At 63.1% G+C, this 20,912-nt stretch overlaps 7 protein-coding genes across 7 annotated transcripts; 4 read left to right on the top strand and 3 right to left on the bottom strand.

Annotated features, from left to right (window-relative positions):
- Positions 1-80: 80 nt before the first annotated feature.
- On the top strand, positions 81-4,397 carry JCM10292_007426 (uncharacterized protein; the record flags this gene model as incomplete). The annotated part of the gene is made up of 14 exons (XM_076646515.1): positions 81-318; positions 383-1,216; positions 1,273-1,673; positions 1,823-1,963; positions 2,025-2,134; positions 2,193-2,537; positions 2,595-2,760; positions 2,819-2,846; positions 2,906-3,068; positions 3,151-3,259; positions 3,316-3,392; positions 3,449-3,536; positions 3,592-3,646; positions 3,703-4,397. The coding sequence occupies 14 exons, from the start codon at positions 81-83 to the stop codon at positions 4,395-4,397; spliced, it is 3,450 nt and encodes a 1,149-aa protein (XP_076507757.1).
- A 170-nt stretch (positions 4,398-4,567) lies between these two features.
- Positions 4,568-6,305, top strand: HAT1 (histone acetyltransferase catalytic subunit HAT1; the record flags this gene model as incomplete). Its single annotated transcript, XM_076646514.1, has 8 exons — positions 4,568-4,619; positions 4,724-4,857; positions 4,924-5,393; positions 5,473-5,577; positions 5,653-5,696; positions 5,753-5,815; positions 5,873-6,018; positions 6,078-6,305. 8 exons carry the CDS (start codon positions 4,568-4,570, stop codon positions 6,303-6,305), a joined length of 1,242 nt encoding a protein of 413 aa, XP_076507756.1.
- A 1,654-nt stretch (positions 6,306-7,959) lies between these two features.
- On the bottom strand, positions 7,960-10,714 carry MCM7 (DNA replication licensing factor MCM7; the record flags this gene model as incomplete). The annotated part of the gene is made up of 8 exons (XM_076646513.1): positions 7,960-8,787; positions 8,854-8,951; positions 9,012-9,582; positions 9,659-9,977; positions 10,039-10,262; positions 10,330-10,389; positions 10,465-10,618; positions 10,677-10,714. The coding sequence occupies 8 exons, from the start codon at positions 10,712-10,714 to the stop codon at positions 7,960-7,962; spliced, it is 2,292 nt and encodes a 763-aa protein (XP_076507755.1).
- Positions 10,715-11,502: 788 nt separating this feature from the next.
- Positions 11,503-13,709, bottom strand: JCM10292_007423 (uncharacterized protein; the record flags this gene model as incomplete). Its single annotated transcript, XM_076646512.1, has 6 exons — positions 11,503-12,320; positions 12,381-12,599; positions 12,656-12,719; positions 12,843-12,910; positions 12,964-13,015; positions 13,083-13,709. The coding sequence occupies 6 exons, from the start codon at positions 13,707-13,709 to the stop codon at positions 11,503-11,505; spliced, it is 1,848 nt and encodes a 615-aa protein (XP_076507754.1).
- Positions 13,710-15,340: 1,631 nt separating this feature from the next.
- On the top strand, positions 15,341-16,903 carry JCM10292_007422 (transcription initiation factor TFIID subunit 7 family protein; the record flags this gene model as incomplete). The annotated part of the gene is made up of 4 exons (XM_076646511.1): positions 15,341-15,940; positions 16,004-16,076; positions 16,140-16,630; positions 16,694-16,903. 4 exons carry the CDS (start codon positions 15,341-15,343, stop codon positions 16,901-16,903), a joined length of 1,374 nt encoding a protein of 457 aa, XP_076507753.1.
- Positions 16,904-17,320: 417 nt separating this feature from the next.
- On the top strand, positions 17,321-19,143 carry JCM10292_007421 (uncharacterized protein; the record flags this gene model as incomplete). Its single annotated transcript, XM_076646510.1, has 2 exons — positions 17,321-17,426; positions 17,489-19,143. The coding sequence occupies 2 exons, from the start codon at positions 17,321-17,323 to the stop codon at positions 19,141-19,143; spliced, it is 1,761 nt and encodes a 586-aa protein (XP_076507752.1).
- A 307-nt stretch (positions 19,144-19,450) lies between these two features.
- SUR2 (sphingosine hydroxylase) lies at positions 19,451-20,679 on the bottom strand (the record flags this gene model as incomplete). The annotated part of the gene is made up of 4 exons (XM_076646509.1): positions 19,451-19,616; positions 19,674-19,728; positions 19,793-20,118; positions 20,174-20,679. 4 exons carry the CDS (start codon positions 20,677-20,679, stop codon positions 19,451-19,453), a joined length of 1,053 nt encoding a protein of 350 aa, XP_076507751.1.
- Between the last annotated feature and the right edge of the window lie 233 nt (positions 20,680-20,912).

Here is a 20,912-nt window from a genome sequence, read left to right as displayed (position 1 = left end):
CGCACACCAGCACCGCCTCGCTTCCTCACCGCCCCGTCCAGCGCCCCCTCGCCCCCCGAGCGGGCTGCAGAGCCGCGCACATGCAGATCCCGCTACAGCTCTGGCTCATCCGCCACCCGACCCGCACCCTCGCCCTCGTCTCGAGCGACTGGGCCCTCCTCTTCCGCACCCCTCCCCCGCCCGCTGCCGCCCACGACCCGCCCGCAGACGCCTCTGTCGTCGTAGAGCTCCTCCCGAGGGACGACGTCGACCTCGAAGTCGCCGCCTTGCTCCACTCGCGCGTCTCTGGCTGCCTCGGCGTCCTCTCTATCGGCAATGGTGAGTCTCGGTTGCTCTGTCGCACACACTGCCTGACGCCCTGCTGACTCGCTCGGTGCCGCAGAGACGTTCCTCCCCATCATCACGCATGCGATCCCGCTCAGCTCAAACTACGGCCAGCCGCTGACCGGGCACGGAACGGCCGAGTCGGTCAACCGCATCCTCTCTGTCGACTTCTTCTGCTTGACGTCGGCCGCCTTCGACTACCTGCATGCTCCATCGAGCGTCGCGGACGCAGCGCTGAACGGCGCAGGCGGCGCATACGACGACGACTTCTCGTCGGCGTCGTCCGGGCCAACTCCTCCCTCCGGGCTCCGCTCCGAGCCCGGCGCAGTCGAGCACCCGTGCCAAGGGCTGCGCAAGATCCTCAGCAACTCGAGTTTTTACTTCTCGAGCGGGCCAGACGCCTTTGACCTCTCGACGCGCCTCCAGGCGCGCCTTGAGAAGGTGTCGCGAGCAGAGGCCACCGGCGCAGGCGGCGCGCGCGGCGGGCCCAACGGCGCGACGAGCGGCGAGATCGACGACGAGCCGAATCCGGACGGGTACGAGGCCGCGTCGCTCGACCACGACTCGCGCTTCCTGTGGAACACGTACCTCGTCGCGCCGCTCCTCTCGTTCCGCCAGTCGCTCCCGCCCGCCCTGTGCGACACGTTCGACGCCGAGGGCTTCATGGTCCTCGCGATCCAGGGCTACGTCGGCACGTACGACATCTCGCTCGCGGGCGAGCCCGCCGTGCTCAGCTTGGTCAGCCGCCTCGGGTGGAAGCGCAGCGGGACGAGGTTCAACGTCCGCGGCGTCGACGACGACGGCGGCGTCGCCAACTTTGTCGAGACCGAGACGATGCTGCGCACGAGGGACTTGTGCTTCTCGTTCGTGCAGACGCGAGGGAGTGTTCCGCGTGAGTTCGCTACCACCTCAGCGTGCAACGCGTGCTCACGATCCGTCGATCGCCAGTCTTCTGGGAAGAGGGCGGCGGCCAGCCGTTCAACCCCAAGATCACCATCACGCGCCCGATCGAGGCGTCCCTGTCCGCCTTCCTGCGCCACTTCGAAGACCTCCTCGAGCACTACTCGCGCATCCACATCATCAACCTCCTCGCGGCGAAAGAGGGCGAAGCCGCGCTCACGATGGCGTACGAGGCGCACCTGCGCGCGGCGGCCGAGGCCGACGAGAACATCCACGACGGCGTCGGCATGACGGCGTTTGATTTCCACCACCATGCCAAGCTGGGAGGGATCGAGAGCGTCAAGCACCATCTCTTGCGCGCGGTCGGAGAGGTCGAGGAGGGCTTTGGCGCATGTGTCGTCGGCGTCGGGGAGGATGGGAGGGCGACGCCCATCCTGTCGCAGCGGGGCGTCTTCCGCACCAATTGCAAAGGTGCGTCAATCCGGCTCGAGCTGACATGAGTCTTAGTCAACTGACCTGTCTCACGCTTGATAGATGTACGCCGCCTTCTCTCGCCACGGTCTGTACCTGAAAGCATCCTGACCTCGTGCATCCGCAGTGCCTCGATCGCACCAATGCCGTCGAAGACTCGCTTTCTCGCTTTGCGCTTGAGGACTTTCTCCGCAACACTCAGCCGAGCTGGCTCGGCGTCACCGAGTCTGCGGCGTTGTGGTCGAGCCATCGCGTGCTCTTCGCCGACGTGTGTCTCCGTCCTCTCACCCGCCGTCATCGCTCGCTCACGCTGATTTCTTTCGCTCAAGAACGGCGACGCACTGAGCAAGATCTACGTTGGCACCGGTGCCATCAACACGAGCTTCACGCGCACCGGCAAGAAGAGCTTGGCGGGCTTGCTCTCGGACGCATCGAAGAGGTGCCTTCTCCCTTCGCCAACCCCCAACCCCGCTCGTGCTGATTCGTACGAACCGCAGCGTCAATCGCGTCTTCCAACAGCAGCTGTTCGACAACAACAAGCAGAAGGCGATCGACGCGCTCCTGGGCAACCTCGCCACGTCGCGCAAAGTGCGCATCTTCAACCCGATCCACGACACGCTCCGTGCACAGCTCCGCGCGCGCGCGGCCGACTTCACATCGTACGAGCCGACGACGATCTGGGTCGGGACGTATAACCTGAACGGGCGCCCGCCGGGGAGCGAGAGCCTCCTGCCGTGGCTGTTCCCCGTCGAAGGTCCCGACCCGGCGCTGCTCGTCGTCTCGTTCCAGGAGATCGTGCCGCTTTCGCCGCAGCAGATCATGTCGACCGACCCGGAGAAGAAGTAGGTGTTACCGTCCTCGGCAGCGCGCGGGTCGCTGACTGGTTTGCGCTCATGCAGGCGCCGCTGGGAGGCGCACATCCTGCAGACGCTCGCGGACCGCCCCGACAAGAAGTCCGACTATGTCATCTTGCGGTCGGGCCAGCTCGTCGGGACGGCGCTCATCGTGCTGTGCAAGAGGGAGATCGCGGGCGAGATCCGGAACGTCGAGGCGGCGACGAAGAAGGTATGGACTCCTGCAGCGTTCTGCAAGACGAACGAGCACTGACATCCGCTGCACACAGACGGGCGTGCGCGGTCTTGCCGGCAACAGTACGTTCAGGACTACCGCTTCCGAGAATTTCTGACTGACGGCCGTGTGCGCTCTGCAGAGGGAGCTGTGGCGATCCGCCTCGACTACCGCAATACGTCCTTCTGCTTCCTGACCGCGCATCTGGCCGCCGGGCACAACAACGTGGAGGAGCGGAACCAGGACTACCGGACCATCGCCGAAGGTCTGCACTTTGCGCGAGGCAAGACGATCGCGAGCCACGAGTGCGTGACTGCGCCTTTGTGTGCTGTGCATTGCACCAGTTTCTTACGGTCATTCTGCTCGTCTGCGCGCTGCCGCGAACAGGAACGTCGCCTGGGCGGCGGACACCAACTACCGCATCTCGCTTTCGAACGACGAGGCCCGCACGCTTGCAGAGCAAGACGACTACGATCAGCTGTACGCAGCAGACCAGGTTCGTCAAAATTGTGTATGCGGGCGTCGAGCTTTGACTGACAAACGATAGTGCAGCTCGCTATGGTCATGCGGACTCGCGGCGTCTTCAAAGGGTACCAGGAGGCGCCGGTTGTCTTCGCGCCGACCTACAAGTCCGTGACGTATGCCCTTTGCACGTGCACCATCGCTTACGCTCGGCAATCTGCAGGTACGACGTCGGCACGGACGAGTACGACAGCTCGGAGAAGATGCGCATCCCCGCGTACACCGACCGCATTCTATATCGCGGGCCAGATGTGCGTCGTCTCGATTGCGTGTAGAATAGAGACTGACCTACACCCCCGCGTGCAGCTCGATTGCTACCGCTATCAGCGCGCCGAACTGAGAGCTTCGGATCACCGTCCTGGTCGGTCTTGACTTATGCGCTGCTCTGCTGGATACTAACACGCGCTTGATTCTCAGTCTATGCCCTTTTCCGCGCCCGCATTCGCACAATCGACCAGGCCAAGCGCGCAATCTTGCGCAAGCAGCTCTTGCAGGAGCTCACGGCCCACTCGGCAGACGAAACGCTCGACGACAAGCTCGCGCGCTTGACCGTCGGCGCTGCGCCGCACGACCTTCCCCCTCCTTCGGACGACCGGCAGGCCTGGTGGAACGAAGCCGATGGCTCGTTCGTTCCGCCTCGACTACCGCCGAAGCCCGGCAATCTTGTCTCGACCAACCCCTTCGCCTACTTGCCGCCCTCTCCATCACCATCGAGCAGCAGCAGAACGATGTCGCAGCGCCGCGCACCGCCTGCCGTACCGCAGAAGCCGGCTCGCTCTCCCGCTCCCGAGGTAGCTACGGGCAACCTGCTCGACCTGTCCGACCCGCCACCTCCGTCGCCCGACGGCTCAACAGCAACAGTAGCAGCGCCGGCGGCATTCCAGGCCGTGCGGCGCAAGCCACCTCCACCTCGCCCCGTCGCGGACGAGTCGCCCGTTTCGGCCCGCCCGACCTCGACGGTGCTCGAGCCGGTGCGAGCGCCTTCCCTTCGCGGGAAGGCTCCTCCATCCGTGCCGCAGCGGCCGGGCCAGGGAGGGCAAGACGGCGTGTCGGGAGTTTCGGACAAGGTCGAGGCGCAGGAGACGGGTGATAGCTGGCAGATTGTCTCGTAGACCTGGGGTACAGACTTGATGCAGTCGTATGAACCTTCGGAGTGCGAGCATGCATGCTTCCGGCCGAAAGAAGCTGCGAGGGCGAGTTGCGGCTTTCGATCTGCGTCGTCGTGAACAGCGTCCTGGCTCTCTCCGTCACCTCCGCTTCTTCTCCCTGAGACGCGCCCGAGATGAGTGAGGACTGGTCTGCCAGCGGCCTCGAGGCCCTGCAGCTTCGCCTCGGTGCGTTCCCCTGCACCTGACGCGCTCATCGCGTCCTCGTCGCGTCCTCGCTGATCTCGCTCGTCAACGCTGCCTACTCCGCTCGTACGCGGTCGCGACCACAGTACGGTCCAAGGAGGCGGTTGCAGAGCTCTCGGAGGACGAGCGCAAGCTCGTCGAGCCCTTCTCGCCGACTTTCGTCTACCCCATCTTCGGAGACGAGGAGACCATCTTCGGGTACAAGGGGCTCAACATCGACGTGCGTGGCGCATCGAAACTGCAGGGAACGCTCGCGCAGACACGCTGACAAGCGAGGCTATCGCAGTACCGCTTCGCTTCCGGCAGCCTCGCCCAATATCTGAGCGTTTCCTACGACGACAAGTTCCCTGACACCGCCGAGGTCAAGGCCGACGACCCGGAGAAAACGCTCTACGAGTTCATCCCGCCTTCGTACGTCAAGTCGCTCGATGCCTTTGAGGAGACGGTCGAAAAGGATGCGGCCGAGTTCAAGCCGCTGGGCGAGCGCATCGGCGCGTATCGCATGAAGAGCAGCTCGAAGGGCAAGGGCAAGGGCAAGAGCGCGGGAGGGCCGATTCTCCCAGACCGGGACTGGGAGATCGTCGACGAGGCGGACCTGGACGACGACGAAGAGGTGCGGTACGAGGCGTACTGGTCCAACTGGGACACGCCCGGGTTCAAGGAGTACCACCGGAGGATGCAGATCTTTGTGCTGCTGTACATCGAGGGTGCAAGCTACATCGATGAGGAGGATGGGCGGTGGGAGTTTGTCACTCTGTGCGTCGACCGTTTCATACTTGCACAAGCTGCATGGCTTGTGTTGAGCCTCGCTCCTGCTGAACGATCTTCTGTACAGCTTTGAGCGACGCAAAAAGGGCGACACTGTCTCGTTCCACTTCGTCGGTTACGTCTCGTTCTACTCGTTCTTCTGCTGGCCAGATACGAAGCGGCTTCGTCTTGCGTGCGTTTCTTGTGCTCGCCCGTTGTTTGGTCGATATGTCATCGAAAGCCGCTGACCACTTCTTGCTTACTGCAGGCAATTCGTCGTGCTGCCTCTGTACCATGGCTCGGGTCACGGCTGTGAGCTGCTCTTCCCCTGCGCTGCAGTCGACTCCCACTGACGCTTGGCTCCGTAGCCGCGCTGTATACCCTCTCCTACCGCACCGTGCTGAAGCGCAGCGACGTCAGCGAACTCACAGGTGCGTTGTCCGATGAAGCACACAGTTGCATCCGCTTACGCCAGGCCCCGCACGCAGTCGAGGACCCGTCCGAAGCGTTCGAGGACATGCGCGACAAGTGCGACCTCTACACATTGGTCTCGGCAGGCGCACTCGATGGTGTGAGGGCGCCGCTGGATCGCGACCGGACCGAGGCGGTGCGCAAGCAGTACAAGCTCGCCGACGTGCGTTCCTTCCTTTCTTTTCTGCCATACCCTGCGACCCGCTCATTTCCTTCTTGCAGCGTCAATTCTACCGTCTCGTCGAGATGTTGCTTCTCCTCACGGCCGACCCGAATGACGCCGCGCACCAGCGCGCGATCCGCCTCGCCGTCAAGAAGCGCCTCTACCTATTCAACAAGGAGCAGCTCCTCCAGATTGAGGACAAGGAGGAGCGCAAGACCAAGCTGCAGGAGACGTTCGAGAGCGTGCAGGCCGACTACGAGCGATTGACGGCCAAGTTCGTCGGGTGAGTTGGAATGCCAGACGTTCTGCTTGATTGCGTGCAAAAGACTCTTTGTGGCCTTCCGCGTCGCTTCAGATGCTCTCTCTCAGCCCGGCCATTACAGTTGTCACCGCTGCTTATCGTCTCCTCTCAGGCTTGCCCTCCTATCCGACGTGCACGTACACGACGGATTCTCCGGAGGAGCTTCTGCATCAAACCCCCGTTTCTGTGCTCTCTCTTGCTTCCGCTTTGCTTGCCCATATGGCGACCCTGCAGGCAACCACGCTGGTATCGGCGTTCGGGGCAGCGCTCAGCCTTTACGGTCCGCTTGAGCATCGCCTCTCCGAGCTTGTTGACCAGAGCAACGCTCGCGAGCAGCGCAAAGGCACTATTGCCGGCCGAAATGAGACCACGCCACCCTTCAGGCAGGAGTCACTCGTACTGAGCGGCATGCTGCTTGTCGGTGCGGAAGTCGAAATGTTCCCATCGTCGGTACAAAACGAGATCAAGTGGATTGCACACAACGTGCAATTCCCCGTCGCAGACCTCGTGCGTCACTCGCGCATTTGGAGATTCGAGGAGCTGATCTTGAGCGCTACAGCCGCTCGACCTGGTCCTTCTCCCACCTACGCATGGACGGAGCATAACAGGCAGTCCCGACGCCATTCTTCGCGGCGTATTGCGGGCTTCCCTTCAGCCGACAGAAGAGGTACTTGAAGCAGTGTCGCTCTTAACGCAACGGAAGGCTGACAAGCCCGTTGGCAGCGCGACCGCCTCGTCGAACAGCATGTCTGGCGGGACAAGGCATTCCCAGTGCTCAGCGGGTCAGTCCTTGTCTGTGCACGCTGTGTGTCGCGGTGCTGACCATTACGCCCGTCTGTAGCGCCGGGCGGTCACTCAAGGTCGACTACCGCGTCAGTCTTCGTCGCCTCCGAGCAAGCTGGGCAACGCATCACGCTCCACTGTTCCTCACGAAGGACAACTTCCGTGCGCCGGGTAGTCGAGACAGCATGGAGCTCTGCTTTGCGACTCACGAGCTCGCCATCGTCGACCTCCTCGCGCAAGTCACCACCTTCGTCGCAGCAGCCGACTCATCCGTATGCGTCAAGGCACGCTTGATCGTAGCGTGCCTTCTGTACGCAATATTGCGCAAGACGAAGCAACAGCCATCGCTAGTGTCGCATTTGCGTGCAGTTTGTGCGGCGCGCAACGAAGACGACCAGGATCGCCTCCGGCGATTTCTCGCGCTGCGATCACACGCCCAGTCGTTTGTCGAGTACTTGCTCGCGCACACTGCCGCGGGTGTTCAAGGGCGCGAGAGCCTTCACTCGCCGAACTTCCATCGCTGGATAGAAACGCTCCTGCAAGGCCTGCAGGACATCATGCAGGCACGCTTTCGCCTTGTTCCGGTAAGAAATCTGAGCGCTCACACTGCCCCTCGTATACAGAGCGCGCTCGGCATCGAGACTGGCCTCACCACCCAGGCCATCACCGCTGAGTCGCTCGGCAAGGTTTCGACGAAACAGGCTCGATTCGTTCCCATGGCGAGGTAGCTGGGTACTGGCACTAGCGCGAATGTCATGCTCGCGAAAGGCAAACTCTGTCATGCACCTAAAATACAGCGAGAGAACCGGGGAAGACAGCAAGAGAGCAAGGGTATAGGACTACGCAAGGAAGTACAACTAAGCGAGCGAGAGCGTCTGGCCGTCGGCACTGACAGTGAAGACGCCCAATTCTGAGTAGGCGTTGACGCCATCCTCAAGGTCTTCTGCCGAGATGCCGGCGGCAAATGCGCGCTCCTTAAGATCAGCCATGCGGATCGTCTCGGCCTCCTCGTCGTCGACGTCCATCTCGTCGTCCATCGCGTCGGCGAGCATCGCCTTGAAGAGCGCATACACGCGCGAGCGGGACGACTTGTCGACAAAGTCGTCGCGGCCGCCCTCGTGCTCGTGCAGACTCGCCTTGGACGCCTCCATGAGGCGCAGCGCCTCCTTGACGTCGTCCTCGTCGACCTCGGGCGAGAAGCGCAGCCGTGCACAGGCCTGTGCGACGCGCAGCACGCCGAGGAGCGTACGTGCCGAGGTGTAGGTAAAGTGCTGCTGGCGCTCGTCCTCCTGCTTTTGCCGACGACGAAGGCCGACGTACTCGGACACGACCTTGTCGGCGACATGCTTCGGAACGACAGGCCGAACCTGGCGTGCAAGCGCGATGTAGTGCCGCAGGACAGTCGGCGAAATGGGGTCGAGCGCGAGAGGCGGCGCCTCACGGTTCATGTGGACGTAGGTGACGTGCTGCGCGAGGCGCTCGTCGTCGTCGCGCGTCGGCGTGTCGAGGATGAGGAAGAGGAGGTCGAAACGGGAGAGGAGGGCAGCAGGAAGGTTGATGTTGTCGACGGGCGAAATCTTGGGGTTGTATCGGCCATAGAGCGGGTTGGCAGCGGCGAGAATCGAGGTGCGGGCGTTGAGCGTCGTCGTGATGCCCGCCTTGGAGATTGAGATCGTTTGTTGTTCCTGCGAGGCGATGGGTCAGCTTGTCGCACGCGGAATTAGGGGCGCGCACGGGCTGAGGAGACCCACCATGACCTCGTGAATCGCCGTCCTGTCCGACTCGTCCATCTTGTCAAATTCGTCAATGCACGCGATACCGTTGTCCGCAAGAACGAGAGCGCCGCCCTCTGCAAGGATAGATGTGAGTGACCTTGCCTCCACGACCGTAGATACGAGAGCGGACGCACCGAGGACAAACTCGTCGGTCACCGGGTCACGCAGGACGGCAGCCGTGAGACCGACGCCGGACGAACCGCGACCGGTCGTGTAGACACCGCGAGGCGCGACCTTGGCGATGTACTTGAGGAGCTGCGACTTGGCCACACCGGGGTCGCCCATCAGGCAGATGTTGATGTCGCCACGGATCTTCATGCCGTCGCCGACCGACTTGGTGACACCGCCGACGAGAAGAAGCAGGAGCGCGCGCTTGACGTCCTCGTGACCGAAGATCTCGGGCGCGATGCTCGATGCGAGACGGGTGAAGAGACCGGGCACGGCCTTGATCTCCTCGATCTCGCGTGTGATCTCGGGCGTAAGCTGCATCGACTCGTACTGCTTCTTGAGCTGCTGGATGTGGTGCGCCTCGAGGTACGAGTCGGTGAGGAGACCCATACGGAGGGCTTTGAGGCCCTCGTACGGGATCGGAAGGAAGATGCCACTGATGTTGACGACATCGCCTGGCGAAACGGAGCGCGTCTGGTTGCCGTAAAGGTGCACGACCATCGTCCGCGGGATGTGACCAACCGGGACCTGGTCCGCCTGCGCATCGACGGATTGCGTTAGTTCCGCTAATGCTCTTTGGACTGATGCGAGTAGGGTGATCCATCCAACGCACCATCTCCTGGATGCGGCACTCCTGGAAGGGCGTGAACTTGGACGCGCGCGTCTGCATGTACAGCTGCCCCTTGCTCTGGTTCTGCTGGCAGACCTCGCTGATGCACCCGTCAAGCGGCGTGACCTTGCGGCCCTGCACGTCCTGGAAGATCTCGGCGCCGCACGAGTCGCACGTGTAGGCGTTGACTTGGAGCAGGGGTTTGACCTCGGACACGCGCGTGACGATGCCGCGGACGGTAATGAGTTTGCCGAGGTGCGCGCCGCGGACCTGACGAACGGCGTGTACGGGCTCGTTGGCGAGAGGGCGGAAGTAAAGGTTGCTGCGAAAGAGGCGCATCAGTCCGAAGCTCACAGAAATAGGCAAACCGATGGAAAGCGTACTAGCGACGGAGAAGTTGTGGCGGGAAGACAGCCCGGCCCGCCTCCTCGTTCTGTGCATTCTTGTTGTTGCGGTGGTACTGCATGACATCGAGGATGTCGGATTTGGGGCCGATGTCGACCGTGTTCTGCGGCATGACCTCGTCGACGGCACGGCTGAAGAGCTTGATGTATCGCTGAGTGTTGCGCTGGATCTGAGCGACCAGCGCCCGTCCTGCCTCGCCCTCCTACAGCGCACGTACCACGTCAGCACCTCTGACGCGCCGACAAGGGCAAAGAGGCCAGGTCACGCACGTCCTTCAAGTCCTCGAGGTCGATCACTATCCGCTCCTCGTCGCGATTCGCCACACGTTGCTGTACAAGGTCTAGGGTGAGCATCCGCAGCCTGTGCTAGTACCCACAGGCGAAATGGCGAGGGAAAGGGCGTACGAGCTGGTCCATGTACTTCTTTCGCGGCTGCGCGTCGACACCGTCGTCCATCTCGTCCTGATCGATGTTGTCATCGTCGAGGACCGCTCGCCGCTTGCCCGGACGCGTCTTGAAGCCCGTCAAGAACGACTTGATCTGGTCGAGGTCCTCCTCACTGCACGGCGTGACGGATCAGCGGACTGACCTTGCGGGCGCGTGGAGCGTGGACGCACTAGTCGAGGCCGAGGTTAATGGTCGGCAGAGCGGCCATCGTGGTCGTTCTGCGGCGTTGACGTGGCGAGAAGCAGTGTAGTGCTCGACGGAGAGAGACGCGACAACGGAGGAAGGAGGCGGGCTCTGGAGACGCGCTTCGAGAGGGTGGGCCGTACTAGAGAACGGCTATCAAGCACACGGTAGGTGCAGCAGACCAGCGCAAGCGGTAGCGAGCGAGCGACGGGAGGATTGGCGGCAGACGAGATGAGCGCGCGCAAAGTCGCGACGAGACGCGTCGAGGCCGTCGCCGTGAGACACGCGGGCGATGCGCGCACAGAGGTTCTGCAGCTTGACTGATGCAGTTGCATTGCCTTGTGAGGCTTGCTCGTTCGTAAGAGATGTGCGGCCGGAGCTTGCTCTTGCAGACGCAAAGGCGAGATTTCTTGCACTGCCGCGCGAGTTGGCCGCGAGCCGCTCTCTGGCGAGAACGACACTCACTGAAGCGTTTCATTTGCTCACGAGGTACCGCACATTACGGGTGAAAGCCGTCTCTCGAACGAGAGCAATCCGGCCCGACTTGCGAAGGTCAAGCGTTGCCCGACAGCTTGGCAGCCGCGATGATCGCAAGCCACACAAGCCGCGAAAGGTGTTACAGAACCGACGAGAGACGACGTGTAAGGGCGAGCAAGCGCAAGTGTGCCGGGACGCAAGGGGATCTAGCAATACAACGCCAGAGGGAGAAAGTCGAGCGGAGCGGGACACGACGAGGCACAGAGGGGACGACTACGGAACCCAGACTTCCACGAAAGATGAGGCGAGAGATGTGAAGGAGTTACGGGCAAAAAGCTAAGAAGACTCTTGAGGCGGAACATTGCTGCCGGGCACTGGAGGGCCCACCTTAGTCGGCATGGCGTGGTGCACGGGCGCGGTGGGTAGCGCCTGTCCGTCCTCACTGAAGTACGTTTGCGGCGTGAAGGGCGGCTCGCCATCTGCCCAGCCGGCGGCGAGTCCCGAAGCAGCCTGGGGAGGTGCGCCGGTGATGTGGTACGGTGCGCTCGGGACGGGGTAACCCGTCGCTGGGTCAACGATATACGCCGCGGCTTGCATGTGTGGAGGTGCAGCAGTCCCGTAGGGCATCGGGATCGGCATGCTGCCGTCTGCGTGTGGTACACCCGGGTAAAGGGGCATGAAAGGCGGGGCGGACGGCGAGTGCGACGAGATCGGGTAAGCGCCGGGTGAGGCGCCGAGCTGGGAGGGATGCGGCGGGTAAATGGGCATGGGAACAGCGGACGTGGCTGGATCAGAGGACGAGATCGGGTAGTAAGGCAGAGGAGCGCCCGATGGGTCGATGCCGGGCTGAGGTAGAGGGAGATGCGACGGAATTTGACCCGAATATCGCGGGTCGACCGGCGAGATGAGCGCCGCGCCGTCGTCGCGCGGAGCAAAGAAGGCAGGATGGATGGGTGTGACTGCTGCTGCAGGTCCTCGGCCCGGCTCGCCGCCTTCGCCCGGCGGAGGGAACATGCCGGGATATGGGTTGCCGAGTAACTGCGGGTTCTGGCCGAGCTGGTCGTGCGAGTAGAAGAAGACCGGCTGGTAAGTCTGTGGCGAAGTGTTGAGGCCGTGCAGGTGAGTCGAGCGGGAGGCCGGGGACGAGTGCGAAGCTGAACGCAGATTTCGTCAGTGCATGGACCAAAGCACATCGCTGTGATGAAGGCACTCACTGCGCGAGCTGTTCATGGACGAGTTTGGGTTCGAGCCAAACAGGCCTGAATTCGCGCGCGAGCGCATCGGCGACGTGAATGCGCTCGACTGACCCGACGCACGCCGCACGCCCGTCTTCACATCGAGAATGGGTCGCCGACGAGTGTCAGGCGAGGCTGGACCAAGCGGCAATTGCGCCTTCGGGACGCCTCCGGGCGGCGTGCCGATGCACGGAGCACCTGCATTTCGACCGTCAGCCTCGCGCTGAGTACGACGAGTTGCGCGATCAGCGCACCATTCGGGCCTGTGACGTCTTGTGCTTGCCACCCCTTTGGTCCTTGCGCGATGGTATACTCGACCTGCGAGGACGACAAGGTCAGGCGGCTGCCGACCGAAGAGAACGTCACGAGAGCTTTACCGGTTCTCCCTGCGAGAGATAAGGTGAGCATCAACCTGCCGTGAGTTTGAGGCAGGAGACGAACCTCGAGCAGCGAGCGGAAACCTCGCGGACCGCCCTGAACAGCGGCGATGGCGGTGTAATGGACAAACACTGCGGGGTCACTACGGTCAGTAGGGGCCTGTCCTTGGAGCAAAGCACCGTACCTTCGTCGTTATTCAGCTCGGCAGCGTTGTCGTCGAGAATGAAGCCGAAGCCCTGCGCGACCGGGAGGTGATGAGCTGCGGATTCCGATTGTCAAACACACGAGAGGAAGTGCGGGCACCTTTTGCGCATTGAAGAACTTGCACCGTCCAGTCCTGCGCGACGCGTCGCTCCGGACGTAGTCGGGTGCGAGCGGAATGAGCGGCACGCCCTCGAAGGTCATGCCGAGGGCAGAATGCGCCGCCACCCACTGCGCGTGACCCTCGTCCGGGCTCTGCGACGCCGCTGGGCCCTCCAGCTGGGCGCCGGACAAGCCCATCCCGCCATTACCGGGCATCGTGGGCAGTGTCGAGTCGCTGGCATCGGCGACGCGAGATGCGGCTGATTGCGACTCTGCGACGGGCAGCGCGTCGTAGATGCCGTCGAGAGCGAGAAAAGCCCGCCGCTCGGCATTTGACGGCCCTTGAGGCTCTTCAGCGGCGCCTGCTGATTCTCCGCTGCGCGACGACGGGACGCCGGCCGCAGAAGGCGACTGGGACAACGCGATGCTGGGCGAGGACACAGTGCTGTTCGGAAGGGCCGGTCTGGCAGTCGTGGTCCCCTGCGACACTGTGTCACTCCCATTGCCGGTGGAGACGGCCGAACCAGGCGTGCTCGACGAAGCCGGTGGGGCAATCGAAGAGCTGACAGGAGCGCCGAGGGAAGTGGAGGGCTCCGACGCGGCCGACGCGAGCGGCGGACGGGGCATTTTTGCGGGCGCGGTAGCTCGTCCTGCCTTTTGAAGTGAGTTGGACGCGATGAAGGGCGGGCGAGCGACGACGCGGTGCCGATAAGCTGATGCGGGGGGAAATGGAAGGACGACGTCGCAGAGGCGCGTAGCGGGCGACTGCGCTCTCGCTCGAGTTGGCGGACCAGGTGGCGAGCGAGCCTAAGCGACTCGCGCTGGGGCGAGCAGGCAGCGGCAGCGCCCACGGTGGCAGAGGGAGAACGGACGGCGACGAGGACGAGGCCGTCCTTTCGCTGCGGGCAGAGGCACGGGTGATCGACAAAGCTGTCTCGGACACCCGGGCTGCCCGGGCAGCTGCTCTGGACGCTGCACACGCAGAAACACGACTGCCAACGGTGTCGTTGAGCTGGGCGGTGCTGGGAGATCGCTGTTCGTCGACTTCCGTTGGAAGGCGGACTCCGCTTCGCTCCCCTAGAATGCCACGCGGATGATTCGAATGACTCGTCTCGTTGCCTCCTGGCTCAGGGAGCTCGTACTGTGCCGGCAGTGAAGCTCCCGCAAGTCCGACAAGTCTCACTCCGTCGCACTTCATTTTCAATTGAAGCGCACGCTGTAGCGGGAGGGAGTCTACCTGGCCACGACGGGTCAATCCGCTTCACGCACTGTGGCAAGCTTCGTCGGCAAGGATCAGACGGCGAACGACACAAGCTGAACTTTGTGGTCGCGACAGGCCGAGAACAGGCGAAAGACAACTTTCCCATCGCGAGGGCGATCACAGCGAATTTGGAGCCTCATCGTAAAGTGCACTCGCAGACAAAATCACGAAAGCAACGTTGCTCGGGCGCAGATCCACGTTTGCTGGTGCGCTCGACCAGCTTGGCGCGGCAAGACCGGCCGCGGACGCGCCCGTACACGGCGCGGGTGTCGTATACCGGAAGGGTCCGTCACGCAGGTGAGCCGAACAGGTGTCCTGAATGCGCGCTCGCAGATGGAGGAAGCATAGGTGACTTACTGCCGGGACCAGCTTGAATCATGATGGGGAGAGCCGCCAGCAAATGTCGCTTGTTAGTGCAGCGGCGAGGCCATCGAGGCTACACAGGAGCAACCCCAACTGCGTAGAGAGGTAAGGAGCGGGATACACGCGGTTTGAGACAGTCTCAGAATTGCAGGCGGGCGGTTCAAAGCGAGAGAGAATCGCAAAAGAGGAAGAGCGGGGTGCGGCGAAGTCGAGGCGAGGGCTGCGAAGCGGATCTCTGCGAGATTGTCAGGTGGCGAGAGCTAAGTGGAGAGCCTCAGCGTCGAACAGCCTCATTCTGGCGCTGTGAAGCAGTGGATGTGCTTCATCAGTCTCGAGGAGGGAAAGCCATGCATCTCAGGCAGATTGGACCGGGAAGCGCCGCAGGCCTATGCAGGCTCCGACAGTAGCGGGTCAGGCAGCCTTGAGCAGCAGCTCGAGGTCTCCCGAGGGTGCAAGCAAGGTGGGCAGAGCGAGAGGTTCGCTCGCTCCTCCCGACCAAAGCCACCGACAAACGCTTCACTCGCAAGACGCGGCGCTTCCGAAGAGCTCGAGAGGCGCTTTCTGCTAGCCCCGGGAACGCGACTGGGGCCATCAGCCTGCACTCCGCGCTCGTCTGCCGCTACCCCCTCCCGCAATGGCCACGATCGCTGCCAGCCGCCCTCGCCGCGCACGCAAGAGCCGCGTCCATGTCGGTGCATCAGACGACGAGTACGGCGCTGAGGAAGAAGCGGGCGGGCGCCGCCTGCGCATCCGCGTCGGGCAGGGCGGTGCACCCGGTCCCAACCCTGTCGACTCGGTCGGGTGGGACCGCGAGCTCGACTCGGATCCCGACGAGCCCCTCGCCGTGGAGGAGCAGTTCCTCCTGCGCGTGCCGCCCGAGATCGCCGGCAAGCTCAGGGACCAGGTCGACCGCCGCGACGTCTCGCCCGATGTCTGGTTCAAGTTCAAGGACTCGCGCCGTGCGGTTTTCCATCTCGGCAAGAAGCTATACGGCGCCAAGCTGGTCGACCTGCCTGCGCTCCTTGAGAGCCAGCGCTTGACTGGCGTCGGCGGGCAGACGGTCAAGGTGGCGGACGTGAGCCAGATGCTCCTCGTCGAAGAGGAGATTCAGGACGAGAGCCAAGTCACGCGCGGCAAGGTGTTCGACATCGAGGACTTCGTCTACCCGCACGGCATCACGCCGCCGCTCAAGCACGTCCGCAAGCGCCGCTTCCGCCGTCGCATCAATCGCAGGGTACGCAGATTCTGTCGCGTTCCTCGCTTGCATCGTGTACAAGCTGATTGAAGTCGCCTGTAGACTATCGAGCAAGTCGAGATCGCAGTCGAGAAGCTGCTCGAGGCGGATGCACGTGCAGAAAAGGTCCAGTTTGGTGCGGTCGCGCTCTTCCTCCCGGCTCTCTGCCTTCGCTCACCAGGCTCTCATTGACACACAGAGATGCTGGACTATGACGTGCCGTCCGACGACGAAGACTACGACCCGGCCGCGCAACGGCGCAAGGAGACCGAGTCGATGGGCGCGCCAACTCCGCGCGCAGACGGCGCCGCGAGCTCGCCTGCCGTCTTTGGTGAAGACCTCGAGAGCCAGCGGGGCGACGAGGAGGACGAGGAGGAGGAGAGCGACGAGGCGGGCAGTGGGTACGACTCCGACCTTGCCAAGGAGATCGAGAAGGACCTCAACATGGCCAGCGGGAAGGGCGGCGCGGGCGGAACGGACGACTCGGGCTCGGACGACGACGACGGCGACGGGCTGTTCGGCGGGAGCTCGGACGATGACGACGAGGAGGAGGAAGAGGAGGCGGTCGATGCGGAGACGCTCGAGGCGCGCAAGAGGCTCAAGCTTCTCGCCGAGGAGATGGGCGACCTCGACCGCGCCATCGCTGCCAAGGAGGTCGAGCTCGCCAAGGCGCCGAACCCCATCTTCAAGGTGCGCGTGCTCGTTATCCTCTGCCACGCTTCGCCCGCTGACTTGCCGCCTTCCGCGCTGCAGAAACGCTTTGAGGAGGTCATCAAGAAGCTCGCGAGCGAGCGCGAGATCAAGCGTACCCAGCATGCCGCAACGGCGCGCGAGCTCGACAAGAAGCGGGAAGATGCGGCGGCCGCAGCGGTGGCCGAAGCGACCGACCCGCCCTCGATGAGCGCCGCGGTACAGCCCGTTGTCGGTGGTACGCCGGCCGCAGACGCGATGGACCAGTCATAACGGTCGACTGCACTCGCTGCTCGCGCCTTGGCGACTGTCCCCGCCCTGTACAGCTCTGCACTCCCTTGCAATCTCGCAACCTGTTGTTGTCGGTTTCCTCTCGACTCTATTTGTAGGTCTTCCGCATCTCATCGACGAGCTGGCCGAGATGTCGCTGTGCGAGAGCAGACAGCCAGAATTGCTTCTTTCCGCTTCTCCGTCTCCTGACGGCGCACTGTTTGCTCCTGGCTCGACACGGAAGGTTGAGTCTCTTTCTCGAGTAGCTCTGCGTCCGCTCGACGCCTGTGCGAGCCCTGGTGAGTCCGCCCCAGTCCTCCGTTCGTCACGCTCAGGCCTCGACTGACCCGTCTGTGCGCCGCATCGCAGGACAATCCGACACGCTCGAGCGACCGATCGAAACTGTGCAAGAGCTCGACGATGCCCATCCGGCCCAAGGCGATGCTGCGGCCGAGTCTGGCGTCGACGCTCCCGGAGGAACTCGTCGACCTCGTCTGCTCGTTCGTGCTCGAGTTCAGCGACAAAGGTGAGGATCGTGCGCTGTTGTCAATGACGGTGGAAACCCGGCTGACCCTGTCGAGCCCGCAGAAACGGTCGAGACGCTATGCTCGCTGTGCCTCACCGCGCGCAGCTTCCTTCCGTCGGCGCACCGCGCCCTCTTCGACGACCCGACCCGCGCTCTTAGCCGAGGAGTCGGGCAAAATGGCATGCGCTTCCTCGAATGCCTCCTCCGGCGCCCCGAACTCGGCGGGTGCATCAAGCGGCTCGACCGCCTCGTGCGCATCGACAACGTCGCTGATTTTCGCGGCGACGATCTCGGCACCAAAGTGTGGTATCTCGCCGTTCTGCGTCACGCGCCGAACATTGTCTCGCTCGCCATCTTCCCGGACCTCGCATTCGGGTGGCCCGAGCAGCTGGCCAAGCTCCCCCGACTCCGCTCTCTCGCCGTACAGCCCCGGCGGTGGCCGAACGCGACTTGGGTTGAGGCCGATATTTCGAACTTCCGGCAGCTCGTCGACCTGCTTGACTTGCGACGTATCTACGAGCTCGAACTTCGCGACTACGACTTAGTGCCGTATTCCCCCCGCCCAGTCCGCGTTCCTACGCCATGGCTGCGACTGACGTCCTACGAGAACGACTGCTACGACTATCTCGATCTTGATCTGGACTCAGTACGCCATCTCCTGCTCGAGCCCGCGCCTAACGGCCAAGTGCTCTGGGGACGCTTTTCTTCAGCTCTGGAGACACTCATCTTCCGGCCCGACGTACCGAGGTTACCGCCTGATCATCAGCCGTGCCACGATGACCGGCGCTTCCTTTGTCCTCTGTTCTCATCTGCCTTTCTCCCGGCGTTGACCGGTGTCACCCTCGAGTACATCTGGCTCGACCTCCAAAATCTGGTCGATCTCGTTCACAAGGCGCCGAACATCGTCTCTCTCGACCTTGCGGACTCTGCGTGGCATCAGTGCGAGTGGCTCGCCGACCCAACGCACCCAGATCAGGTCCTCTGCAAGCTCGTCACGCACCTTCTCAAGCTTCGCCGCCTCAGGCTCGGCTACCTCCCTCTGCCGAAGCGCCAGAGCTCCCTGAACCAGACCGCGCATCATTGTCAGGCACAAGGCATCGAGCTGGAGTGGCGCTCGACCATTGCGCCCGAGGTCTGGTCCGCTGAAGCTGATCACGCGCTCGACTACGACCCGACGCCGACGGGCGAAGGCATCGACGCCGCAGTATCCGACGAGATAGATCAGCGCTTTCCACTCGCGATCCTCTGGCGTGACGACGAGGACGTGCGCGACTCGCCCGCCTGCGACGAGGCTGCGCTCGATCCGCTCGGTCACGACAATATCGATCCGGGCGCGCCGACTCCGCCAGCGTTTGACAACGACGTCGAGCGCGATGCATGGGAGGCAAGGGTGCTTGCGCTCAACGAGACGCAGTCCGCGTCCCTCGACGGCGTCCTCCGGCACGAGCGCGCCTCGTCCGCCTCGCCCGATCCGAGCGCCGACATCCCGCCGGGGGAGGGCCGCGACTACCTCTTCACGCCGCCGGCCTCGGAGCGTCGCTTCGAGGCCGAGCACGAGGCGCTCGATCTCGTTGACGAGGAGGACGACGAGCCATGGCTCGGGTGGCAGGACCGCGCCGACATCGCCGAGGCGGATCGCGAGTGGAGCGAGTGGGGAAGAGACAGGAGCACGAGGATTGAGTGGGCCGACGAAGTCGACTGCATCGAACGGGCGTAGCGAAACTACCAGTAATGAGTGCGTGGGTACGACGGTTGAGAAGGCTGCCGCAGAGCAGAGCATGCATTGCCCCGGCTCTCCATCTGGAAGACACGAACAGATCAACCGATTATTGACGTTGTGAATTAGGCCGCGCAAGGTGGAACTGCAGCTGGCGAAGGAGAGGGCGCAATGCGAGCTAAAGGGGAGCCGGGAGAGGGTATAGCGAGGGGCACGGCCGAACGAGCGAGGGCGTACAGATGCGATGAGGGGTATGCAGAGCAGTGGAAACGTACACAGAAGACCCAAGAACGGAGAGGCAGGCCGCCTAGTTGACCTTCTCCTTCAGCGCGATGCCGTGCCGTTTGCTAGTCGGCGTGGCAGCGAGCTCATTAGGCCCGTTCACCTCGGATGGCGGGATCTCGCCTTCTTGCGTCCGCTTGGCAACCTTGAGCTTGTATTCCTCTCGCGTCATGCGGGTGTTGAAGAAGATGCTGCGAGAATGAACGTGAGTATACACGGTATGCACGAGGTATTGCGCAAGGACGCACTCCCAGGAGATGAACCAAGGTTGCGAGTAATTCTTCTTGAGACCTGCGACTTGGTCTATAGGTGGGAAGTAGATGTGTCAGCAGCAGGACGGGCCGGTAGGTGGGGATGCGGAGCGCACGGTGGATGTCGTGGTAGTCGGCATTGTTTCCGAAGAGATGCTGGAACGGGTCCCACGGGAAGGCGAAGCCGCAGTGGTCGTCGACAGTCTTCAAGGTCGAGATGGTGAAGAAGAGGACGTCTTGGCGGATGGAGAGACCGGCTATCTCGTGGGCGATCGCGGTACCGACCGTGTCGAGCATGAAGCCTTCGAGCGGGTGGTTGTACAGCGCGCCGAACGCGTATGGGACGTAGAGGCGGTGGTGCCAGCTGTGAACCGTGCGGTACAGGAAGGTGACCTGGTGCGCCGAGCGGTGCATCATGTACTGCCAACCGTCGAGGATGAAGCTGCGTGACATAAGATCAGCATGAGCTCGACCGAATGGGCGAATTGCGCACGTACGCTGCGAAGGCGAGCTGCACTGCCGGCAACAACCACCAGTACACGACCTCTGTCGCCCGAACACCGTGCTTCAACAAAAGATCACGCCCGGCCCGATCTCCTGCCACCGCCATGACTATCCGCGCAATCCGCTGACCCCACGTGTTGAGCCCAGCGACGTAGTCGGGGGTATCTTCGACGACGAAGATCCACCCTACGAGGGTCTGGATGGCCTGCTGGACGATGACGGCAATGACGACCTCGCGCTTGGTGACGCGATTCTTGCTCTTGACCTCCTCGGGCTCGTGGATGCGGTACCGCTCGAAGCAGTCCCAGTTGAGCCAGTCGAGGAAGTCGAAGAAGAGCGAGTAGACCCAGTACACGACGAGGATGAGCACGAGCGAGAGCGTCTTGTCGCTCATGCCCGGCACGAGCTCGTCGCGAAAGACGTGGTACGCCGGATAGTGCTCGACCGCGAGCGGTGCGGCGAAGGCTGGCGCAAACGCCGCCGCCGTTGCGTTGTGCATCCCCGCGCTGCGCCGATGCGGCTGGATCGTCGACGAGTGTGAAAGTCGTCGGGCTCGCTGCTGAGCTGCCTCGCAGGGTCGTCGAGTGGCGGGAACAGCGCCGGTGTTGCCGAGGCGGTGCGCGAGGAGGTAATAACACAGGTGGCGGGCGGCAACGACGGCTCGAGCGAGTCGCGCGCAGAGCTCTGCTGCGTAAGGAGTGCTTTTAACGCGCCCTGCTGCTGCTTGTGCAC

The sequence above is a fragment of the Rhodotorula paludigena genome (assembly GCF_050403205.1).
Source record: "Rhodotorula paludigena JCM10292 DNA, Rt_paludigena_JCM10292v1_ctg5, whole genome shotgun sequence".
In the NCBI taxonomy this organism is placed as follows: domain Eukaryota; kingdom Fungi; phylum Basidiomycota; class Microbotryomycetes; order Sporidiobolales; family Sporidiobolaceae; genus Rhodotorula; species Rhodotorula paludigena.
This window is presented reverse-complemented; position numbering and strand designations above follow the sequence as displayed.